Source organism: Micrasema longulum, unplaced genomic scaffold (genome assembly GCF_059751315.1).
Source record: "Micrasema longulum isolate JH-2025_06_02 unplaced genomic scaffold, ASM5975131v1 h1tg000317l, whole genome shotgun sequence".
NCBI classification, from domain to species: Eukaryota; Metazoa; Arthropoda; class Insecta; order Trichoptera; family Brachycentridae; genus Micrasema; species Micrasema longulum.
In genome coordinates this window covers 25,146-52,377 of record NW_028277521.1, presented here as the reverse complement: position 1 = coordinate 52,377, position 27,232 = coordinate 25,146, and the positions used below count along the sequence as shown (strand labels likewise).

Here is a 27,232-nt window from a genome sequence, read left to right as displayed (position 1 = left end):
TCTGGACTATTCTTAATTCTATGGTTCATTATATAATCGTTTACAAATATAATCGAAATTACATGTCCTGCAGCTACAGAGCGCATGGGCACGAATGTTTCCTCATGACATCTAAAATTTCGTTATTTCCGTGATCGTTATAACCACGTTAGTCCGCTCGTATCTAAATAAATCTCTTATGAAATATAAGTTAATTTTTGTTTTTCCTGGCCATTAGCGGTCCGCTATCCGCCACAAGACAGCCTGTCTCGCCATGAAAGTGCATTCAGCACGCATCTCGGTAACCGGTTTAAGAGCTAAGACCATATCTACTCATGGGAACAAAGCCCATATCGAGAGTTGGATGAATGAAGCTATCTTTACGGCGCTGTAAATAATTGTAAGGTCAGGGACGATTGGAAATTTCACGTGTGGAATATTGAAAGAAATACGTCAGGGGACTTTTAAAACTAATGTCTCAAAAGAGGTGAATGAATTATTGGGGATTTAAAAAAATACATTTCAACGATTTTCAGTTCATGGTTTACCTCTTCGTTCTAATTCTCAAAAGCACTCTCTTAATACCCATCCACAATGAGGAATTCCACTGTTTTCTTATTGATTTATTTTCTATTAGCGTACTATTTAACTAAGCAAAAATATTTTTTCTGTTCTTTTTTGTACGTTATTTACAAAGATATGATTTTTTAAAGTTACATTTATCAAATACCGCGCAAAATGACTGTAATCAGTGTGATGTAGTGATGTCATGAAACGGTTGGCGTTCTTACTTTCACTGACCTGACAAGAATCTATGGAATATTGCTTTGATTACTTCATTTAGTTTATCGTAATTTGCTCATTTCTATGTTATGGTTGTTTTTACGAACGCTTCGATTTAGAAAAACCTAGAAAGTTGACATAATCTCTGGTTGAAATGTCAAATTATACAAATTATACACTTTTTTTTCTGTGGTCAAAACGTTCCTTACAAGGTGCGGGGGCTTTAAAGCGGAAACCGAAAATACTACACGTAGATATAAGGAGTGACGTCATTATTTACGATTTTAAATAAATACTATTTTTAACATTTTTTATTTATTTTTGCGTGCGTTTTTGAGATATTTCATCCTACTCCAAAATTTTTAAATATTCACGTGTACACGAAAACATTTTAAAAATTTAATTCCGGATTGGGCTGGAATTCCTCATTCCTCTTTCTTCTCTAACTCATAAAGTTCTAATAAGCGACGTGATAACAATTTCTCACCATGGTTGTTTATTGTATTCGGGATCACAATGGAACATCCGTGAACACCTAATATTAAATGTCAAAATATTTACGTTTCGCGACGTATAATCCTGCTGCGCTATCACATATTTTTATTTCACCGGTGTAAATATGGAAAAGATTCCGAAACTGCTATTTTTGTTTATTTATTTATTATTTATCATGCTATTCATTGCATTTAGCCGACGGTTGGCAAGCTAAATGTCACGAAAAGCAGTCGAAATAGTAATTGCCATTTTATCTTCACTTTTTTCTATTAGATACTCCTTATTATTTTGCAAATTCAATATATTGTATTATTTTTTGCAGTAAACGCTCATTTTTCGCCAATAAACTGTATTTACGGAAAACAAAAAAAAAACTGACACGATCATTGACTTAGAGATTACACACGCGTTGACTTATGACTGCGATAACTTAAGCATGTTTATTATTCAACCAATGTTTTGAGTATGTCCAAATGCTTGCAGACTGACTGGATTTTCTCCCTAGGGAGTTGTTCATATTTAAATTTGTTGCAACAGAGAGGGAAAACATTTTTGAGAAGGGAATATGGGAGTCGAGGCATTTACAGGGCTTGTGATCTGTCATTGAAACCAGCCAATGAGAGGTCATAAGCCCTGTAAATTCCTAGACTCCCATATTCCCTTCTCAAAAATGTTTTCCCTCTCAGTTGCAACAAATTTAAATGTTTATTATTTTTCATTGTGATCGCTCAAATGCTTAACATGTTTTAAGAACGTCGATAGTTATTTGTGATTGAGCTACTGACAGTTTTGATTTCGGCTAGTTTCGGCCAAAAAAAGAGAAAATAAATAAATATATAAAGATTCTCATATTTCCTGTTCAAATATTTTTCCATGTTTTGTGAGATATTTGTCTGCAGTGTAAATAGTTCGAGAGAGTTCAGGAATTCAATTTTCAAAGTGCAAGAATGGAATGCGATGTTCCAAGTTCTAAATTTAAATATTCGAACTGCGCGTAGGAAATAGAACGCGCCCATCTTTCGGGATCTATAATCGTGTAGGAAGTGGCACGCATCTTTGTTTCCTCCTTTTCTATGGATTACGTAGATCATAGATAACGCCGTGATATCAAATGTCTTATCTTATCTGTGGTTGTGTTGACACGTGAGCTGAATAAAACGAGGATGTGATCCCGAAATATGCAGCAACAAAGATAGAGAAGTGTTTTGAAAGGGTATTGCGCTGATTGGTTTTATAGAAAATATATATTGGCAAACGGTCGGAGCTATGTAATGAATATTCATCCAAAACCACGGTAAATCCGATAATAAATGACGAAAAGAGTAATAATTTATTGCAATACAATCTCAGAGAAATAATGCGCCATATCATAGAGGAGCTTAAACGTAGGAAAACCATCCTATGACTATTGGGTATTATATTCCTTAAAATGTAACATGATTAGAATGACAGTTGTCAGAAAAAGTGACGACATAACTTTGTAGTAACGCCAAAGGAGTTATTTATATTGACACACAAAAAATCATTTGTATCTGGCGTGTTAATTTATTTTTTTAATACAATGCTTGAAACATAAATCAACATTAATATATAAAATCAGCTTTAAAACTAAAATAAACATAATTATTAACGACGTTCTTACAAAGTTATATCATTTTGCAAAAACCGTTAGAGATGGGACAAATTGATCAATGTAAATTGATCGAATAAAAAAACAATTCATTTGATGTTGTTCATGAAAAAAATATAAATGTCTCATTTTTTGGTAAATAATTGTGTCAAACAAACTAAAATAGGCTTGTTTTTGCGTTTTTTATATCAATTTTCGGAAAATTCGCCTATATTTATTTTACGAAACTGAAAATACATGTGTGTGTATATTTTTTTATTTATTTATTAATTTTATTCACAATATACTTACGTTACATTTATTGAGACATAAATCCCAACTCCATGGAACCAAAGTCCTGTGTTGAGTTTGTTTGTTTGTCCGTCGCATATCCGAAACGGCGAGTCGTAGCGGCCTGAAATTTGAACGTCATTTTAGTTGCGATTTCAAGGTTAATATTGCTGTTTTCGAGTAAAATTTCAATCGACCTCTACTCGATAAAAACTCAAACTTTATATGGATGCCTACTGCGGCCCCGACATATTGCCCGTAATCAACAACGCCTGAAAATATTATTTTTTCAATTTCTATACTTCTTCATAGACCAGGTAATTTATCAACAATATTTTGAGTTTGTCCAAATTTTTGTAGACAAGGGCTTGATTCAACTCCCTGGGGAAATAATATTTTCAGGCGTTGCCTAGTATGTAGGTGAAATAATTCAATTAGATGAATCTCAATCGCATAAATAAAGGTTTCAGCTCTTTAACTTCACAAACATCAACAGATGAAAGAATTGAAGGAATATAGAATCAAATATAGGCAGAATGGTGAATGTTACACAGTGTGTAAAGTGGCCACTTAAACCAGCCATTGACAGGTCATAAGCCCTGTAGATGCCTAGACTTCTATATTACCTTTTCTTAAATGTTCTTTATCTCTGTTGTAGTATGTTTACTTTTAAGACTGAAAAAGCACACATAATGATAAAACTGTAATTATTTTTTTATATTATTATAAAATACATAATTTACTGCCTTAGAACGGGGAAGCTATCCCTAGGCAGTTAGTTAGCGCCCTTGCGCTCTTGAGGTGATTTTCACAAAAAGACGCTATATAAATTATCCAAACATTATTATTATTATTAAGATGAACCAACAGCAAAAATAAAAATAAAATACTTAATTAATTTGTTGTATACATAATTACTTGTAAACTGCTGTAATAAATATGTAAAAAATATTTTTTTTTACAAATTAAAAAAATAATCTCCATTTACTGATTTGACTCAAACAACAATAAAAATCTCTCCATCCTTACTAAACAGGTGTTTTTTTTCTTTCACAGTCGATGCAAGATCACACCATTTGGCCAGAAGAGAAGCAGATGCTGAGGGTAAAACGAGAGACGCCGAAGACGACTACCAGGCCTTCGGTGACGAGGGTTACGAAGGAGACGACTTCCTGGGCGACGGAGACGGTGATAATGATGGTAAGGGAAATGTTATCATTCTCAAATACGGGACAATACAATAAACATGATAATACTGTCTTGTCCCGGCTCCGTGCGGGACAAGACAGTATTATCCTCTTTAGGGCTTGTCTGCGCAGGACACCCTATGTGAAAATATAATTTAAATTTATTTCAACAGAGGGAAAACATTTTTGAGAAGGGATATGGAAGTCTAGGCATTAACAGGGCTTATGACCTGTCATTGGCTGGTTTAAGTGGCCACTTTACACACTGTGTAACATTCGCCATTCTGCCCATGTTTAAACATCCACATTTCCTCATTTCCTCTTCCATCCACATTACATCCACATTTCCTCTTCCATCTGTTGACTTTTGTGAAGTAAAAGAGCTGAAACCTTTATCACGTGGGCGAGATTCATCCGGCTGAACCAAATCACCTACTAGGCAACGCCTGAAAACAATTTTCCAATTTTTATACTTCTTCTTTTACCAGGTAGTAATTCAACAATGTTTGATTATGTCCAAATGCTTGCAGACTGGCTGGATTTCCTCCCTAGGGAGTTGTTCATATCTGCCAGCCAGTCTGCCAGTCTGCAAGCATTTGGACATAACCAAACATTCTTGAATTACTACCTGGTAAAAGAAGAAGTATAAAACTTGGAAAATTGTTTTCAGGCGTTGCCTAGTAGGTGATTTGGTTTTAACATTGGCAGAATGGTGAATGTTACACAGTGTGTAAAGTGGCCACTTAAACCAGCCAATGACAGGTCATGAGCCCTGTAAATGCCTAGACTTCCATATTCCCTTCTCAAAAATGTTTTCCCTCTCTGTTAAAATAAATTAAAAAATGAACAACTCGCTAGGGAGGAAATCCAGCCAGTCTGCAAGCATTTGGACATAATCAAACATTGCAGTATTATCCTCTTTAGGGCTTGTCTGCGCAGGACACCCAATTTGAAAATACAATATTTATTTAATATTATACGGTACAAGTGCCTCTTAGGGCCGGTTTTATAAACATCCGTTAGTTAACCTAATACCATTTTTAATGTAATTGAATTAATGAACTTTTAACTTAAACGGATATTTTTATATTATGTTGTATAATATTTTATGTTTTTAAGATAATGTCGGTCAAATGTCCACCACAGAGTTGTTTAATCCGAGGTCGAATTTTCGTTAGTTCTCTCATTAGATGAGCAAAGGAGGGAAAAAAAATTACTACCCTGGCAACACTAATGAAATTGAGGCATAGTGAAGGAATTATTGGACACATTCCGATGTATTCAAATATGATTCTACGCCCTTCTGGACTATCGTAAATTCTATGGAGTGATGTAATTCTGTGAGTTATTACATTACTGTGTTACGTTGTTTAAAAACAGTCAATGAAATTATATCTTTTACATTACAGACGAAGAACCATACGACGACGAAGATGATGACGATACCGACTTGAAAGAAGAAGAAACCTCTCCTAGTATCATTATTTCGAAGCCGACCAACTTCACTCTGCCAGAAGGAGCTACCGTTTGGTTGCCGTGCGTCACGAATAACCGTAAGCTTAATTCATTTATATTTTTTTAAGAGTGTAATAGTCGCGGAATATGAACTTAAATGTGCGTGCGCAACCAACGGAGATCAGAAGAGTTATGTGGTGTTGGAGTGTTGGCTCCATTTTCGTTGGACTACGTTTTCCAATGGTTTGCCTGGCCGTTGTTCAAGATTTTGAGTTACTGGCCAGTGCGGTGATTATGAACGCTATATTCATATGTACATATCGAGACGGTACACTTAACTTCTATACTATCTCTATCTACCTCGATATGTTCTACCGACTTGTCATCTCGACGTCATATGATCGAATCCAACCAATGAATGACCCCGAAAATTTAATCCGCGTTCCTTACTTCATTAATAGTTCTCATTTATATTTATTTTAAATAGACTTTTGTGATAAAAAGTGCCCACTTCAAAGCGATTATAAACTCCAACAAATCCTAATTCAAGCAAAAAATGCTCGCTTGAACATGATTTTATATGACTTTTGACAATTACCAAGACGGTATGCATAGCAATCGTCTGCGTTTATCTACCGAGCGGTTACGAAGCCGGCTCCTTTAACGTATCGATACTTTCACTAAGGAAGATAGTAAAACAGATTGAAAAAATATGTTAACTAAATGTATTTTTTATAGTGGCAACATTTAACACATAGATGCTCTTATAGTCAATAGATCTAGACACATTATCTATGCATTTAGGTGTTCGTTTTTAAAACTGGCCGTTTTATCGGAATTTAATTCGACTTCAAAAAGTACTTATTAAAAAATATATATATCTCATCATATTACATTACATACACAAAATTATAATTTATGCCAAGTTGCTTTGGCTGCCTAACTAGGGTTATTTACCCCGTCCTAAGACAGTCAAGAAAATATTGAAAAAACAGTAATCAATATATTGAAACAGTTATAAAGATAGTGGTCAAAGTGAAAAACAAAGTAAAAAATGGAGTAAAAACATAGTAAAAATGTAGAAAAAAATTAATCACAAACATAGTAAAAACAAAGAATGTAGTGAAAAGATAGTAAAATAACATTAAAAATATATAAATATTTATACAAAAATATTTTAAAACTCAGTAAAATGTGAAATAAAAACAGAATACATAGTAAGAAACATATTTAAAGTCATAGTAAAAAATGAATGTATGTGTACAGCAATAAGCATATTTAAAAAAACATAGAAGAATACCGAGTAGAAAGAGAGAAAAAAAATAAAGTAAATTTCTCTCTCATGTTTTTAATAGGCTTTTAAGACAAAAAGTGCCAGCCTCAGAACGATTTTTTAAAAATATATCGTAATTAAAGGAAAAATGCTCGGTGGATTTTTTTTGCCACTTTTTATGCGTAGATAAACGTACCGAGGGGTTCTAGACCCGTCGGTGTAAACCGATGTACTTACATCAAAACTTGATGTTGGGGGGTCGGTAGTGTATCTTCGTAATCGCTCGGGAGAATTCATCTTCAACTATTTTATTTATTTATTTAACTTTTTGTACAAAATGTTATTTGTACATTGGCGGGCTTATTGCCAAGTTGCAATTTCTTCCAACCAACCGATAAAATAAAAGTTTTATTTTTATAATTCAAGTTACAGAACATATTCAATAGAAAAAAAATTTAAAAAGCAAAAGATATATAAAAATACAAATAAACGTATTTTTTTATAAATTACCTTAAATCAAAACTATTACTCTATGGGAAAAAGAACAAAAAAGGAAAGAGGAAAAAGGAAAGGAGGAGAGATTAAGGAAGAGAGAGGAGATGTTTCTTCAGACGCGATTTAAACAGAAATAATGTAGTAACATCTTTGATGGTGGAAGGGAGATGATTCCACAGTGGAGCCGCATGGACACTATATGAGTTAGAGAAGAAAGAGGAATTTTGGATGGGTATTAAGAGAGTTCCTTGAGAATTAGAACGAAGAGGTAAACGATGAACTGATAAGCGTTGAAATTTTTCACGCAGGTATATAGGAACGTTAGGACTATGAAGTATATTGAACATAAGTGAGAGGGAGTGATAGTCTCTCCGCTGTCTAATTTTGAACCATTTCAGTTGCCTACGATAATCAGAAATGTGGTCATTTTTTCTAAGACCAAAAATGTACCTTATGCATGTTTTCTGAAGTGAACTATGACGTCATAATGAAGGTATGTCACTTAAGTGCGTAGATATGTGTACCGTGACGTACGCTTCCCTTTGTTACATATCGATTTACCTACCCAAAACTTGAAGATGGGGGGTCGGTAGTGTATCTTCTTAATCGCTCGAGAGAAATTATCTTTAACTATACCGTCATGGTGAAATTGTGACGTCCTTAACTTCGCAACATAATCGCGGTCCTGGCAGTCCCATAAATGGGTGACGTTTCATCACTTTGGTATTATGCCGATGACGTGTTTTTGACAGTAAAAAAATAGCCAGAATAGTCACAAAATAGGATGTAAAACAATATCTGAATATTGTAAAAAATAAACGGAGATCGATTTGATAAATGGCAACATTGCATACTAATGGGTTGTTAGTGAATTAGACGATCGACATAATAATATATGTACATTACATACATGCTTACGAAAATAAAACGAATTTAACTGGGTAATCTTGCTTTATGATATTTACAGCATAATATATTTAGTATAATCATCCAATTATACAGTGTCTTTATAGTCGAGTGTATCCTGCATCCTGGTTTTAAGTCTAGAACATCAAAAAGCGACGTTCTAAATTATTGCCAATGGACATAAAATCGATTTAAATTATTTACGCACCGCGCTCGTTATTTTTACGGCCGAAATACGGCGATAGATCACGAAATCCGCTCAAAAACAGTTTGCTCATTGTTAATTTTAAGTTTTATCGGCCATGTTGTCAGTTGGCAAGCTTCCCGCCGTTTTATCTGTCACTTGGGCGCGGTCAGGGTTGCTAGATGAAAAAAAGCGTACGAAACGTCGAAATGAATAAATAAACAGGGGTCAGTTGGAAACCTTTTAATCTCCAAATTCTTTTTGATTTGTTGGCAAGATTAATAAACTTATCTTGATGTTATGATGCTGTTTTCGTATTTCAGATTTATGAAAATTTTATAAGAATATCATATTACAGAATAAATTAAGGTTTCAGCTTGATTACTTAAAAATAAACAACATATAGTGCTAGGAGTCGTTGCATCATCCACACCTAGTTGGTGCATAGAGCATTCACCGTATATTTGTGGATAAGAAAATTGATATGGTGACTTTTTACCGTAATCCACAATTTATGCATAATCAAGGTGTAGTGAACTATTTTGTTGGAATGCAATAGTTGGTTTGATTTACCGCAGTTTCGTTGTAAAGTTGCGTAAAATTTACTGAAATATTAACTTACATTGTTCTGAGGTTTAATAGATAATAGATGAATACAAGATTATACAAAAAGCGATTAGATTAAGTACAATATTTAATTAAATAACCGTGACACGAATTCATATTAAGTGGGTTATTTGAAAGTCTTAGAGAGAACAAAACGCTAACGAACTGAAGTCAACGAGGGACACGGAGATTCTAGCGTGCCTCGAATGTGCCGGCGTCAAGCAGTTCCGGTGTGCCTTGCGCAGTGTTGCTAGAGGTTGAAATGATGGCAGCGTGAGTGCGTGCCAATAAAGGACTCAGCTTCATTACTTAAAAATATATATATACATATATAATGCATAGTAAACTATTATTTATTTAATCACAAATATTTATTCTAGGGAACCTATATAATGTTAAAGCATTTAAAAATTAATATTAAGTATCCTCTGGTTAGGTTAATCTCCATCTTACATGGCTACGCCTAGAAGGAGATTTTTATGAATCAATTATTAGAGAAGCTTACGAAATTAGAAACGTAAATAATATAGCAGTAAATATAATGAAATTAAATGTAAATAATATTATGTGTACCGATGAGGAAGTTCAGCCCTACGGGAAATTGGATATAAAAAACGTTTTCTAACGCGCGGAAAATTAGATCATTAAACTGTGCGGCAAAGTTTCTTGAAAATGTATGAAAAATAATTTTTTTAATGTTTAAATAAAAACGAACTACGTCACTAGTTCATATGAATCAGTTTGCATTTTGATTGCTTATTTTATTAATCAGTACAACGCGGCAGGCCCTGTTGTGTTTCTTGGCTTTTGTTCAAAAATTTGATATGCCGTTACCAAGTTTACGTTGCAATGGACATATTCTGCCAGAATGCATCTTTCTCTCATGATGTAATGGGTACTTTTCGACTCATTGAGACCTTCAACAATATGTAGTTAGCCGAAATATCTATTCGCGATCTTCCTAATCCTCCTCTTGCCAAATAGTGCACTGGGCATCGCATACAAATTTATTTATTATATATACGGCCTAAGCCAATTACAACAGTTACATGAAGAGACATAAATACAAGAAACTGAACAAAAAGAACATAAAACTATGTAGCAAAGACAAAAAAGGGCAATACAATAATGGTATACAATGTATTCACAAAAACGAAAGACATAAGACTTCGAGATAAACCATGCCAATCCAACTTCATCCCACACTGTTTAGTCGCGAAGAGATCTACGAAAAGCCGGAAGATCTATTTAAATTTATTTCAACACAGGGAAAACGTTTTTGAGAAGGGAATATGGAAGTCTGGGCATTTACAGGGATTATGACCTGTCATTGGCTGGTTTAAGTGGCCACTTTACACACTGTGTAACATTCACCATTCTGCCCATGTTTGAACATCCACATTTCCTCAACTCTTCCATCTGTTGACTTTTGTGAAGTAAAAGAGCTGAAACCTTTATCACGACTTCCATATTCCCTTCTCAAAAACATTTTCCCTCTCTGTTGAAATAAATTTAAATATGAACAACTCCCTAGGGAGAGAATCCAGCCAGTCTGCAAGCATTTGAACATACTCAAACATTGCCGGAAGATCTATCCCAAAGAATTCCAAGTCGTGTGATGAATTGACTAATCTACACATTCTGGACATTGGGGCATAAAAACAAAAGTTGCTCTTAGAATATTTAATAAATAGCAGATTTTGACTTCCGGTGACACGGTTGGGAACATGAAAAGAAATTGATTGCAACAGAGATGGGACATCACTTATAACATTAAGTGTTTTGAAAATGCATATAAAGTCCATCTCAGTTCAACGTCTCTCCAATGAAGACAGAAGTATATTAATATAAAGTTGCATAGTAAAAAACAAATAACTCTGATTTACGCAACTTTTTTTAACTAAGTTATCTTTGTGACGTTTGCTTCTTAAAGAACATAATATCACTCTTAGAATGGCATATATTTAAATGGAAACTGTCGTTTTGAGGGTTAGTAACTGTTGCCTAAACGGTGACGATATTATGTTCCTTTAATTTGGATTTAAATTCCCTTATATTTTTAATACTTGTTATTATGTATTTTAAAGGAGTTTTTTATTTTTATTTCAACAGCGGAAGCTGTCATCATTTGGAAGAAAAAGGACCAGCCGCTCTTTCAAAGTATTATGAAAATCACACAGGATCCTAGAATCGTCAGGTTAGTATCCTACTATCTTAATTCGTGAAAATAATCCCCCGCTGATTGCGATATTTCGCTTATCGCGGCCATGTCCAGAACGTATCCCCCTGTAGTCGGAATTTCGGAAGAGGGATTCTGGAGTGACAGAGCAGCCGACCGACAAGAGTGGAGGAGATTCCTGGATACAGCCATGGCCCACCCGGGCTGTCGAGCTGATGATGATTGAATAAAATATACATATAATGTCGCAATAAATCCCTGATTCCATATTTTTACTATCAATCCAGAAAAGAGCAACTAAAATGGTAGTTTCTCTAAGAAATAAATCATACGAGGACCGCTTAAGGGAGCTCGGGTTAAGTTCACTGGAAGAGCGGAGGCAGCTTGGTGACTTAACTGAGCAATATAATGTACCCAAGTTGAAATCAATGTTCACTATGAATAAAAACTGCCATCTCAGAGGTCATTCATTGAAACTCAACACTGCCTCCTTCTCATCCAACCCCGGGAAGAACTTCCTGACAAACCGAGTCGTGGAGAAATGGAATGGCCTTCCCGAGAAAGTGATCGGTGCTAGTTCAGTGAATGTTAACTAGATGCACACAGCAATGTATAATGTTTAATAACCGTGTACACTTGATATGCACGCATCGGCTTAATAGCTGCTAGTGTATTAATAATAATTATTATTTATTTACACATATTTTTACTTGATAGTGCAAAGCATTTGTGCCCATACTAAGAAATCGCCATTGATCTTACTGTAACCTCTAAATTATTTCAGATTCGCAAACGATACCATCAGCATATCGAATCTTAATTCCGAAGACTTCGGCGTCTACACTTGCACTATGATCGGGAAGAATGGCTCTCCCACTGTCCTGACACACCACGTCTCCAAGTCCGAGGCTCCCCAAGTCGTGAGGATGCTTCCCGAGGACCGAGCCCGGCTGGTTCCCGAGGGGAAGCCCCTGAAGATAGAATGCAGGGTTTCTGGGAACCCCCCGCCCACCATTACATGGAGCAGAAAGGTAAATTTATCTTTTAAATCGAATGAGGAAATTTAAGTGGTTTTTTCTGTATTTTTTTATTTATATTTGTTAGTAGACAAACTCTCCGAGATAAGTCAAAGAAAATCTACTCTTAGGTCAGCATTTGATGGCGTAGGAAAACTTGTTGAAATCCGGCGCTCCCCAAACACTAGATTCGGAGATAGTGCGTTTGCCGTTGCCGGCCCCTCTGCCTGGAACCGATTGCCTTCAAACTTGCGAATCATCGACAGTCCCAGGCAGTCAAGTCAACGCGGGTTGTGGTCCTGTGGTTAGTGTTGCAGACTCACAGACCAGAGGTTCGAACCCCACTCTACCACAATTGATTCGCATTTTCTAATAGTGAGTTATTTTTAACTCGTTGAAAACGGCCCCCAAAATTGAAATATTTGGATAAATCATAAGATCACAAATATGTATTTTTATTAAAAAATAGTTTGAGACTTTTTCTGACACTTAAAAGTAGAACCCTGTACAATTGTAGTGTATCAGTTGGCACATTCGCCTACCATGCTTGAGGCCCCGAGTTCCATTCCCGGGAAGGTCTAAAAGTATTGTTAACCTTTCCCTTACTGTCCTAAATACACCCGCGCATTTCGGTGCTGTGTAGTCACTACACATTAAAAAAAATAGAGATTGAAAAGGGGAAAAATTGAATATTTATAGAAAATGGCTTTAATTAACCATAATTTAATTCAAAGATGATAATATTTCAAATCTAACTGCTGAAAACATGAAAAAACCATTGGGTATCGCTAACGACTCGGGCGAAATGTGCACCCGCGCCAACTTTCCGAGAGCTACTGAGTAGCTATATTGTACTGGACTACGTGACTGACTGAGAGTATACTTTTGATGATATTTGTAATTTATCCCCGATTTCCGATAATATGTTTTTTTTTGTGCCTAATAAGTACTTATTATTTAATAACAAATTATTTGTGTAATGGAGGAATACTGAAAATCTAAACCCAATATTTATAAAGATATTATAGTTATTAGACGCAATGTGTACTAGCTACACATCACCGCGCACCGGGGAGGAAGGGTTAAAACAGGTGATTCTACACTGCAATATTTCATGTCCCTGGTCTAGGCAGCTGAAGCCTAAGACTGATCACCTAACCTTCAATGTAACATACTTATATTATACATGTGTATGTAATAGAAAATATATTTATACTGAGATGCACTGACGGTTATATAAGCATTGAAAGCTGTAGATGAAAATTCTAAGAAAATGCCAATCTTTTTAAACAAAGAATAAATAAAAAATTAAAAAGTAATTAACCATTTTCCAATTTTTATGCTTCTTCTTTTATTTATTTATTTATACGCCCAATAGGCATTTTGATGGACACATTTATACATACAAAATTATTATAAAAAAAATTAGAAAGACTTAATGGTTTATAGTAGACTTTGTGGGAGTGGAAGCGGGAGAGAGGTGTTTATAATTGAATTTGATTCAGTGATCGTTTGAAAGAAGACAACTTGTTATCAAAGAAATCAAGACTGGTATGTTTGTTGGCAGACCTAAGAATTCTGGGCATAGGGGAATGAAAACCATAGTTAGTTCTATGGTTATCGGTATGAAAGAGTAAGTTTTGTCTGAGGTTTCTAGTTGGGATATTTAATTTTATTGAGCTCAGTAGTTCAGGCGCATCAAAGAGTGAGTTGAGAATTTTAAATAGGACTAGAAGGTCGGATTTATTTCGACGGTCTTGAAGAGAAGATATATTCAAGGTAGTTTCTTACTCATTATACGTATATGGGTCTCTGGATAAGCCCAACCTCCAGCCTATCTTTCTCAAAAATCAATGTTGAACTGATTCAATATTCTTGATGTGAACATCATAATATGGAGACCAGATAACAGAGGAATACTCTAGGTGCGGGCGAACTAGGGAAGAGAAGAGAGTTAGTTAGTTTTTTACCAGTTAGTTAATTAAACAGTGTTTTGAGTATGTCCAAATGTTTGCAGACAGGCTGGATTTCCTCGCTGGGGAGCCATTTAGATCTAAATTTGTTGGAACAGAGAGGAAAAACATTTTTTAAAAGGGAATATGGAAGTCAAGGCATTTACAGGGCTTATGACCTGTAATTAATAACACGTCGCGTTTTTCTCCTAACATATTTTTATTGAATTTCTTTTTTACATTTATGTATGAAAACATTTCTCTACAATATCCATATTGATTTTGAAAATACAATTAATTATTCTAAATCCCCTCCATATATTTCATTGGTAATCGTAGTATGTGATATTTTATTTTATTAACATAAACTGCAAATCTGCTTTTTACAAACATTTATAATATTAACATATTTGGCTTAATACATATTTTATTTTTAAAAAACATGAATTTCCTTATACCCAAGATTTATAAAAAAAAATTAAACCAAAAATTATACAAGATTTATATTTTAAAAAATAACCTAAAAATTATACAGCATATTTATTTTATTTTATTTATTATTATCATTATATTACATACACAAAATTATAATTTATGTAAAGTTGCTTTGACTGTCTAACTAGGGTTATTTACCCCGTTCTAAAACAGTCAAAAAATATAAAAAAACAGTAATCAATTTATAGAAACAGTTATAAAGATACAGGACAAAGTGAAAAACAAAGTAAAAAATGAAGTAAAAACATGGTAAAAAATGTAGTAAAAACATAGTAAAATTGTAGTAAAAACATAGTAAAATTGTAGTGAAAACATAGTAATAATGTAGTAAAAACATAGTCAAAAATGTAGTAAAAAAAAAACGTAGCAAAAAAAATAAATTATGAAAACAAAGTAATAAATGCAGTGAAAACATAGTAAAAAAAACCATGAAAATATATAAATATGTCTTTAAAAATATTTTGAAACTCAGTAAAATGCGAACTAAAAACAGAATACATAGTAAGAAACATATTTAAAGTCATAATAAAAAAATTAATGTATGTTGTATGGCAAAAAGCATATTTAAAGAAAGAAAGAAAAAAAAAAAAAAAACAGCAAATTAAAAAATAAAGTAAAAGATGTAATAAAAATTAAAAAAAATAAATACATAGTTAAAACAAGTTAAAAAGTCATGAGGATCTTAAAAATTAAATCAGTAAAAAACTAAAAATATATATTAACAATTTAAATTCAATTCAGTTTAAATTCAGTAGAAAGTTTAAATAATGAAACATTCTACAGTAAAACAAGAAAATCATAAGTACTGTTTTACACAGCTAAGCAAAGTGAACAAAAAACTGTATATATATATATATATATATATTATGAAATGCATGTATAAATAAATATAATTACCATTCACCATCTTTGAAAAAGTTCAAAAGGTTTATTCTATAGGAACAATACCCTACACTAAATATATCAGACACGTGGGAATAACTATTGTTGAGTTCATGAAGTCTATTTAATACGGCATTACAAGTATACACTGTCCGTGAATTGTTGCTATAAAACGGTGGCACCCGTCTAGTCATTCTTCCAGGCACCCTGAGGTTGATGAGAGATAATAGTTCAGGGCAATGTTTCCCTATTATTGCAATGCAGCGCCCATGCGAATAGTTTGACAATTAGTATTTGGTTTTCAGGGCCAGCGCTTGACTCCTGAAGAAGTTGAGATGGGCAACCAGCACATATTCATCAAGAGCGTGAGGAGGCAGGATTCCGGGATGTACCAATGCTTGGCGTTCAACGGTATCGGAAGGCCAGCCCATGGAGCCGTGGACATCAAAGTACTATGTAAGTATATTTTGAGTGTATTTTTATTTATTAAGGAAAAACAGCAGTTTTGAGTTTGTCCAAATTTTTGTAGACAACGACTGGATTCAACTCCCTGGGGAGCTGTTTATATTAACATATTACAACAGAGATGAAGAACATTTAAGAGAAGGTAATATAGAAGTCTAGGCATCTACAGGGCTTATGACCTGTCAATGGCTGGTTTAAGTGGCCACTTTACACACTGTGTAACATTCACCATTCTGCCTATATTTGAACATCTATATTCCTTCAATTCTTTCATCTGTTGATGTTTGTGAAGTTAAAGAGCTGAAACCTTTATTTATGCGGGTGAGATTCATCTAATTGAATTATTTCACCTACATACTAGGCAACGCCTGAAAATATTATTTTTTCAATTTCTATACTTCTTCATGGACCAGGTAATTTATCAACAATATTTTGAGTTTGTCCAAATTTTTGTAGACAAGGACTGGATTAAATTCCCCGGGGAGCTGTTTATATTAACATATTACAACAGAGATGAAGAACATTTAAGAGAAGGTAATATAGAATGAATGAACAAAATTTATAAAACAAATCTAAGACATTTTTGAACGCATTGAGACTACACATTAAGATCAGCTCTTGTGGCAGCTTATTCCGACCATCAACGACCCTATTGCTCAGGAAATGCTTCCGTGGATTTAGATTGCATCTCGTTTTCTCCAGCCTGAGACTGTGGCCTCGAAGACGAGCATCTTGTTTAAGCTCGAACATGGGACTCAAATTTGGGCAGCTATACCTCGTTGAGTACCTCGTATGTCTATCAGGTCACCCCTTTCTCGCCGTTCCCGCAGCGTTGTGAGACCGAGAGTTTCCAGTCTCCACATATGGAAGCCGTTTTAGGCTCGGCGACAACTTTGTAGCTCGTCATACATGCATAGTACTGTGATAAAATTGATGGTTAGCATAAATTTTATTGCTCGGCGATCTTGTGTGCATAATTTTTTTATTTAATTTAAACTGTTAAACAATGTTTTAAATATAAAGTTTATATTTGAAGCACTAACTTTGTGGTTATTCATTACAATAAAATAAATAGAACAACTTTGTTTTTAACCACTAATTTTTTATTATTATTTTTTTCCACCGACCGGTTTCAAAGCAAACAAGCTTCTTCGTCAAGGTTTACGTAACTAATGAATTGATTCCTTTTTTATTTTTATCATGTTCACTAAATACTACACGTGGACACAATAAATCAAGTCGTTTTTTTTCCTTACACGGGTGGTAATTTGATATCATTATTTTCAAAGTAAGCCAGGAGAGGACTAAAAGAAATATTGTTTATTTGGTTATTAATTATTGTTTTCTTATTATGAATCGCTTTTTTAATTTCTAAGATTTCTAAGTTGTCTAATTTTAATATTTTATTTTCAACATGAAGTACTTTTAATCCGGTGTCTTTTTTGAAGTTATGATTATTTTCTATCAGATGATTTGCGAATTCAGAAAAATTATTATAATTTAAGCATCTTAAGTGTTCTTTTACTCTAATATTAAAGTTTCTTTTAGTTTTTCCAATGTAGATTGAATCGCAATCATTACAATTTAATTGGTATATCCCAGATTTATTATATTTATGGACTTTGTCTTTGTGATTTTTCAACAATGTTCCTATATTATTAGTTGTTTAGAAAGCCAATTTAATGTTTGATGGTAGGGAATTAGATAATTGTTTTGAAAAAAAGACATTTATAGAAAGAATCCGCCTCCATTGTTTAGGTGGGTTTGCTTTATTTACTGTGGGAGCCGAATATAAATATTTATTTATAAGTTTGCATTTTTGTTTTTGATTTAATATTTTATCAATTATGTTCTCATTATATTCATTATTACTAGCAATGTTTTAAATGTTTGACAGTTAAAATTAAATGTGGATATTTTGGTAATTTTCAGTTTCTCCCGAGGTACATGTGAGGAAGTCTGTTGTGAACACAGATGAAGGATATGAAGCACAAATGCTTTGCACGATCAAAAGTGAACCGAGGTACGCATTAATATATATTTTACTCTTATTTTCTTTTACTTCTACTTATTTACTACTGTAGCTAACGCGTCGGCGTCGTGTTTAGGTTCGTCAAAGTCCGTAGCAATAAATAAAGATAAACTCAAAATAACTTACAGCATTCAAATGCTGTAAAAATAACTTTTGTGTTTTTTGGTGCCCTCCAACCTACGCATCTGAACCATTATTTCAATTGTTAAAAGTTCTTGATATTCGTCAAATCTATATCAAGAATGTATTGACAATTTTCTGGTCAGGCGACTACGGAAGGAGCTCCCAAGTCCCAACAGAATGCCCGCACGAGGTTTTCGCGTAACCTAAACTACTTAATACCGAGAACGCGTTCGATGTTCGCTCGGAGACACTTTTCATATATAGCTCCGAGAGTGTTCAACGTCTTGGATGAACATATTAAGTTCTCCAAAACAACGTCTATATTTACGATGAAGATCCATAATTGGATTGTATCGAGGGGTAGAGACCACTGTATGAGATTGCTTCGGGAATAAATGCATAACATCGCTGCTGTCTTCATTTTTATTTATTTGTTTATTTATTCATATTTTATCGACAAAATCAAGAAAGGAGCTCTGCGCTGGTTTGGACATGTAGAACGAATGGACAGCGAGAGAACGGCTAAGAATATTTACAATGCGAATGTTGATGGATGCAGAAATAGAGGAAGACCGAGAAAGACATGGCATGACCAAATCCAACAAATACTTAAAGATGGACATGTCAAAAGTCGGAATAATCGGCGCGCGTGCATGAGAAGATGTATGAATGTAGAGGAAGCGAGATCTGTTTGCAAAGATAGAGTGTTGTGGCGTTCTATCCTCTCTGCCTACCCTTACGGGGAAACGGCGTGATGGTTTGTTTGTTTGTTTGTATTCATATTTTTCGCTTACAAACTATAAATAATAATAAAAATAATGTGACCTCACTGGGGTTCCCCGTGCCGAGGACACTTAACAATTTAGTTTTTTGAAATTACATTTGAGAATAAACAAAGAAGACTAACTTAAAAAACAAACATAATTAACAAATATTCAGACAGTTTTAAAAACAAGGTATTTATGTACATCTATATTATTTATATTACAAAACACACAATGAAAATAACAAAAACCTAACATAAGCTATACACTTGTGGAGCAGTTGAATCAGTATTGGTATGGGCGAATGAGACAATCCATTTTACTTCTACCTAGCTCCACTATCCATTTTTTATAGTTTTTTTTAACATTTTTTCGATGATTATGATTAATTTTATCTTCTTTATCTCTCTTTCTTAAAATTTTCTGTCTCTTTCATACAATATTTCATAATATAAATAGCAACGCGTGTAATTTTAAGTCGAAGTGTAACTCAAAATTAAAGTGGTTCATATAAATGTTAATTTTTTTTACTTAAAACTGTTATAATTTTTCAAAAACATTTCATATATATCTCTCTCTCTTCAATCCGTGCCTCATGTCTGACTCCAGGCATGGCTCGTCTGCGGACAGTCTCCCTCCATCTGGAACGGTCTTGTGCTTTTCTGTAGGCATTAGTCAGTGATAAATCTGATAATTCAGTGACTGTGCCGCTCCATCTTATCGCCTGACGTCCACGCGACCTTGTCCCTTCGACACTTTCCAGGAGAATAGTTTTTTCCAAACTATCAAGAGTTCCCCCTGGAAATATGTCCAAATAACTGCAGGATTCTTTTCGCTCTTGGGTGCAAGCCTTTCGCCTATGTCCAGTTCCTGGAGTATAGATACATTTGTGCGTCTGGATGTCCACGGAATCCGCGGCATTCGCTGCCAACATCACATTTCGAAAGCATAATGTAATTTGATACTTACAAACTTAAACTGTTTATTAGATATGTGGGGTTCGCACGTGCTAAATAATTTCACCTGAAATATAGAGTCATGACTCCAAGAAGCAAGTCAGCATTTTCTATTGAATTCAATTCATTACATTCTGCGAAACACGAGAGCATCGTCCTGCGGTACATTAACGTCTTCTCTACCATGGAGATATGAACAACAAAGGAACGTGGCCTATATAGAGACCACAGAGCGCAGTCAACACCCAGTTCAGTTCAGTCAGCCCAACAGTACAGCTCGACGCAGTCACTCAGTTCCAGCATGTAGTGCAGTCTCTTCAACCTATCCATCACCGCTACGCTCGTGCTACACAACCAAGTGCTGTGTACACAACCACAACCATGTAATAAATACGCATTAAACCGCAACCTCTAGTCTTCTGTTAATCTCTAACTGGGGTAAGAGCTCCAACCTACAACAACCTAATCCTACAGATACATATTTATTATACCTAAATATTGTCTTGTTATACCATGAAACACCTGAATTTGAATCTTGTAGCTGTCGTGCAAAAACCCTCTGGGCGTATATAATAAATAATATAATTTTAATAAATCAACAGGGCGACTGTAGTTTGGGAGAGAGATGGAGAAGTATTGAAGGATTCTCACCATCATCATATAGTTCTGGACAAGAATGGCGACCACTCTACCTTGAGGATCCTAAAGGTCACCCCAAATGACTTTGGACGTTACGAGTGTAAGGTATGGATAGATGTTTTTTTATTTAATCGGCATATTGTGGAATTTTTTTATTTTTAAAAAGGAGTGAGTTATTTACAACTCGTTGAAAATGGCAACCAAAATTGAAATATTTGGGTAAATTATAAAAACGCTAATATTTCTTTTTTTTTTAAATATACAAATAATGAATTAACTCTTGCAGGCTACCAATGAGTATGGGCATGGGGAAGGCCACGTCAGCCTAGTCCGACACCCCGGGAGAGCCCTGTGGCTGCCCGGGAGCCAGGAAGAGGACTCCGCCCCCCTGCTCCAGTGGGCCGTTGACTCCGTGCAGCCGATCACAGACGTCGAGCTGAGATACTACAAGGTGGACGAGGTAAGAATTACATATTTTTCTTCTTTCTAGCCTTCCTCTCTCCACTGCTGGATCTTGACGCATCCGCATCCAGGCACCACCATCTATCTGGACAATGTCGTTGGTCCATGTTTTCAGTAGGCTTCTGATACTCTAGCCCGGGGCTTCGACTTATCTGAACTTTTCCCTCTATCCTGCCCATTGCCACTTTGGTTTTGCCACACGGTTCATGACATCAACAACTTTGGTTCTCTAATCTCTTCTTTTTGTTTTGTCTAAAAGACAGCAAGCATCTGCCGTTCCATAAACTTTTACATAATTACATAAGAAGGGTACAGAATAAGCAGTAGCGGCGCGCTGCAGGCGCCCCACTTTATCCTCTCGCTCATCGAGCGAGTTCAACTTACTCGTAAATTTCCTAAATCTAGCGACAAACTCGTTATAGTGGCCCACGATGAGCCTATAACTTCCCCAAAAAAGAAATTTGAAGTTGAATTTTTCTACAGCCTTTTAAACACTACTTTAATTTCACTCAATAAAAGATTTGAAAAGTTTACTCGACATCTTGGTCTTTTCAGTTCAATATAAAAAAGATTCCGATAAAACCAGACCTTCTCAAGCTCTGTGGTAATTTCCAACTAAAATTAACAGTAGATTCTAAATCTAGATTCTAAATTTTTGCCTGATCAGAATGTGGTTAATCCTGTCATTTTTTTGAATTTTATCAAAGATCGTAACTTACAAGAACTGTACCCAAATGTATTGATAGCGTTGCAAATATTGATCACTATACCTACCTGTAACGGTTGCTAGTGTGGAAAGGAGTTTTCCTAAGTTTAAACTGATGAAAACTTATCTATGATCGACAATATTTCAATCTAGATTAACAAACTTGGCATCTTTGTTAATCGAAAACGAAATTGCGGAAAACATAAACTCAAGTATTTAAATAAAAGAGCTCGTTGATAGAAAGGCTAGAAAAGTTTAAAAAAATCTTTTTTTTTTGCTTAGTGACGGTTGTCATCGAAGTTTTCTGAGTCCGTTCTCTTATTACTTCATTCCGCACGGTTCGGTTATAATTGACAATTCAGTCACGGGTCTTCACGCCACTGTAGATAGCCTAAATAGGTACTCCGCAAGCATGGGTTTTAAAATCAATATTGCAAAACCCCATGTACTGTGTAACACTTCATGCTCAAAATCCCCTGACTCTGTCAAACCAAGTCATGGAAAGGGTCAAGAGTTTCAAATACCCGCAGTCTGATTCTAAGTTTGCGATAATTTGACACGAGCTCGTGTTAACAGGGGTGCTATTCTGAACCACTCGTGGCACGAGAAAACAGTTTTTCTCGTGCATTTTGTATGTAAATACACGAGATAATACGGCCACGAGAGCGTTTGGAATACCAGCCAAAGTAATGCGTGGCTGTGTTAATTTCAGCGTTAACTTGCGATAGCGCGGACTCAGAATCAGACCACTGGGAGTTTATGTTATAGAAAATGGCAGCTTTCAAAAAGAACTGGCAGTGCGGCTAGGAATAGCAGGCGCCACATTCAACAGGATGAAGGCTGTCTGGAGGTCGGATATTTAGTGAAAACAAAATGCCGTCTATATAATGCCTGCAAAACACCTATTCTCCTCTACGGATGCGAATCATGCCACCTCACTAGGGGTACAGAACAGCAAAATACCGAGTTTTGAGAAAAGGTGACTCAGAAGAATCTCAGGTGTGCGCTGGTTTGACTTTGTACGGAATGAAGTAATAATAGAACGGACACTGCAAAACTCATAGAGTTATGATACGTTATTATTTTTTTGTAATATGTATCTTTACAGGAAAAAAAAATAATAACTGGGGTTAGTTTGTCATACAGGAGTCCTTAATATGATGTTTTAATATTCTAGGCTAAACCAGAAAGGATCGCCAGCGAGGAAGATTGGATCATCGTGAAGCCTGATATAACGCAGCCCCGGGGTAACATCTACACGATCAAGCACGCTCTGCACGGCCTCAGGCCGGGGAAGTACGCGGCGAGACTGAGGGCGAAGAACACTCACGGCTGGAGTGACCTTTCCGACCAGCACACGTTTGACGGAGGTAAAAAAACATGCTGACAACTTCTTCAACACATCCACAATAGGGTAACTTACTCTTATGTCAGAGGAAGGATGAAAGCGGAGAGAACGCGGTCAAAATTCCATCCGAGAAAGGCGTGCCGCGTTAGTTGGGATTTTTAAAACGAACCGACGGCGAACACAGTTAAAAGGATTTACAATGCAAATGTTATTATTATTATTATTTGACGCTTTATATACATATACAATAAATATACATATAAGGGCGGGCATATTGCCTTTAGGCAATTTCTTCCTACCTACCCAAACCGTTCAGTTTGAGAAAATTATAAATACATGGACATATTGAATCTTACAATTTTATACGAAAATTAAAAGCAAAGATTAACAAAAATATATATATATTTAAAAAAATTAACACTATACTATGAAGAGAGGAGAGGGGATGGGAAGGAAAGAATAAGGATAAAGGAACAATTTAATTATTTAGATAGTGACATTTCAATCTTGACTTAAATGTAAATAAAGAAGGGCGTCTCTAACATTAGTGGGTAGATTATTCCACAATCAAGCGGATACTACTGTGAAAGAGGAGGCAAGAAATTCAGAGCGATGACTGGGTATTAAAAGTGATAGATGCAGAGTACGAGGAAGACCGAGAAAGACGTGGCGCTACCAAATATAGTAAAACCTCGTTTTTACGTTTCCCGCTTTTTACACTGAAATAAGCTCCCATTTTTTTTCATACTTTCTCATTTAATTTCCCCCCAAATCAACGTTTTATACGTTTACATAACCCCGGTTTTACGTCGAATTTTTTTTCATACTCACTGATCTGTCAAAGACGAGCCGCGCCGCCGCGTGAACGGAGAATAAAATCGAGGTAAATAAAAAAATGTGTAAATTATTGTCTCAAACTAAATTCAAAGTAGGTGCAGTGTAATTGACCATTTTGTTCAAGTGTCTAATTTTGACATTTTACGAAATGGTGACATGCAGTTGACGCATGTTTAGGAAGAATAAAGTCTTTACATCAATAAATTACGATGCAGAATGTTGAAAAAATTGGCAATATAAATATTTGATGTTATACACACATAATGTGAAAAGGAGATAGTTCAAACAGTTATCATAAAAGTGTGAAACAGTCCGCGATGTAAATGACAGTTGAAATTTAGTGCTGCCATACTAAAAAAAGGGATACCATATTTTTAAAAATTCCCAATATTTAGGGAAAAAATCATCGTATGCATAAACGGCGTGATGGTTTGTTGTTGTTGTTGTTTAAAAACATTTTGTATTTTTTCAAGCAATACTGGAATGTGTTATTTTTTAATGAATTAAAAATAATACATGCATAAATAATTTTATCTCAGTAATTAAACTGAAAAACACTAAAAAAAAAATTGAATCTGCATAAAATGCATACAACGATTTTTTCCCTAAATATTGGGATTTTTTTTTGGTTTCGGATGTGACAGGGTATAAAGAACACCTGTATATGAATAATCCCCAATCATGGCAGTTCTTACAATTTTTCCGCAGTATATTTAGTATAGTCTTGTGCAATAATTATATTTCAGTGAAATTTAATTTTTTCCATACATTTTCATTTCTTTTCTTTAGTTTTCCCCAGTTCTACACCTTTTTTGTTGCTCCCTTGAAAAGCGCAAAACTGGGTTTTACTGTATTTGGAGATGGACACGCCGGAATAATCATCGTGCGTGCATGCGAAGATGTATTAATCCTTTTCTTGGCAACGTATCCTATAGGATACATATGATCTCATGAACCAATACACGAGAGAAACAGCGTTGAGGCAAATTCGCTTTGCCGGTTGATTGATTAAGCTAGGGTTTCCTAGGACAGCGGTGCCCGTATTTTAACGGCCGTAGTGAACGGTGATGCAGTGGACAGCCGTCGTAAAGGTGACTAGAGTGTGGTTTTCTAGGAAAACGGTGTTATCAACACCATTTAACACCTTTTTCCTAGGAAACCACTCTCTAATCACCTTTACGACGGCTGTCCACTGCATCACCGTTCACTACGGCCGTTAAAATACGGGCACCGCTGTCCTAGGAAACCCTAGCTTTAGAGCTGGTGGGTTTGCAAAACTTACACAAAAGCATTTAAAATCTACAGGATGTTGATTTTAAAAAGTTATATTAAATTTAAACCAATCTGTGTTGGATGAGAGGGTTGTGTATATGAAAAAAATTACAATATATATTAATTTATTTTTACGGAAAGGTTATGATGATGAAATCGTTATTTAAATTTTTATTGCATTTTTATTATTTTGTTTATTTTATTTTTTGTTTATTTAATTTTTGTTTTCTCAGATTACGAGACAAATGAAGTCCTCAATGAAAGACTTGAAGAAGGTAAAAATACTTATGTTTTTATTTTATTTATTTTTATTTATTACTAGTTTTTACCTATTACTAGGTTTCGCTCGCGTTGTATTGGGGAGAAACTACTTAATTAATTTGTTTTATCAGAGAATGGCAAAAGAAGAATAGGGAGGAGATCCAGCCAGTCTGCAAGCATTTGGACATACTCAAAACATTGTTGAATTAACTACCCGGTAAAAGAAGAAGTATAAAAATTGGAAAGTTGTTTTCAGGCGTTGCCTAGTAGGTGAATTGGTTCAGCCGGATGAATCTCACCCGCACGATAAAGGTTTCGGCTCTTTTACTTCGCAAAAGTCTACAGATGGAAGAGTTGAGGAAATGTGGATGTTCAAGCATGGGAAGAATGGTGACTGTTACACAGTGTGTAAAGTGGCCACTTAAACCAGCCAACGACAGGTCGCAAACCCTGTAAATGCCTAGGCTTCCATATTTTCTTTTGTAAAATGTTCTCCATCTCGGTTGTAGAATGTCAATCTTAACAACTCCCCAGAGGGTGAAGTCCAGTCTTTGTCTAAATACATTTGGACAAACTCAAAATATTTATTTATATACGGCATTTCTGCCATTTACATATATGTGGTCATAGAATTAAGAATAGTCCAGAAACCGCATACGAACATCAAACAGAAGGCGACTCAACTGCTCATAAATGAGTAGGTTTACGTTTTGCCCCATTAGTTTCTTTGTAGACGTCGCTCAGTACGCAACTCCTGATTTGAATTCAACTATGCCGTGTTGTGTCCTTTTAAAGTGTAGAAATACTGCTAGGATCTTAAAGAAACGGGATGGCATCACATTTCACGTGTAATTAGCAAACGAATGTTTAAGTAGCAAATGAATTACTTAAAAATTGAATTATTTTTCCATCTGTCAGATTGTCGAAGAAATAAAATGGAAATTTCATTAGTGTTGCCAGGGTAGAATTTTTTTTACCCGACTGCTCATTTAATAAAAGATCTTCACACTGCATAACATTCGCATTCTTCAATTCTTCCATCTGCTGACAGTGGTAACTCAAAAATCCTGATTTTGAAGTTACCTGGTTGTAGCTATCACCCAACGATATGTTGACATATAAATCTTTTGAGTATTTAATTATTTCTCAAAAGATTGCCATGTCTCAATGACGATGGAGAAAATATAATATTGGTGTACATATGCAATGCCCTATGCACCATTAGATGCGTATAAGATTCAGAAGATTTATTTACTTATTGTTTTTTTTTTTACAGGTCCCGCATCCGAGTCTGTGCGTTCAAGTGCCATAAACAATAAACAATCTTCTATTACAACTGCAACAACTCTTCTATTGTCTATGGTCGCCTACAAACTAGTCAGTAACATGTAAGCTGAAATCACACTCAAGTAATTTCTTGGAAACCATGGATTGAAGAAAATATATATTATGTTTGTGTATTTGGGCCGATGAGAGCCAGAGAAATTTACACGACATTTGATAAACAATTTAAACGGAGTATGTTCAAAGTTAGATGAAAAAAGCCACTCTGATCCGAGCGCCAATATTATAGTTAAAAA

General features: G+C 35.0%; 1 protein-coding gene across 1 annotated transcript; it reads left to right on the top strand.

The window, feature by feature from the left end:
* Positions 1-4,193: 4,193 nt before the first annotated feature.
* LOC148282560 (neurotrimin-like) lies at positions 4,194-27,232 on the top strand (the record flags this gene model as incomplete). Its single annotated transcript, XM_088224894.1, has 11 exons — positions 4,194-4,357; positions 5,754-5,897; positions 11,376-11,460; positions 12,227-12,473; positions 16,093-16,243; positions 18,185-18,275; positions 20,730-20,871; positions 21,053-21,226; positions 23,112-23,304; positions 25,625-25,666; positions 26,929-27,232. Coding segments are annotated over 11 exons (1,549 nt in total), but the record flags the coding sequence as incomplete, so codon positions are not given.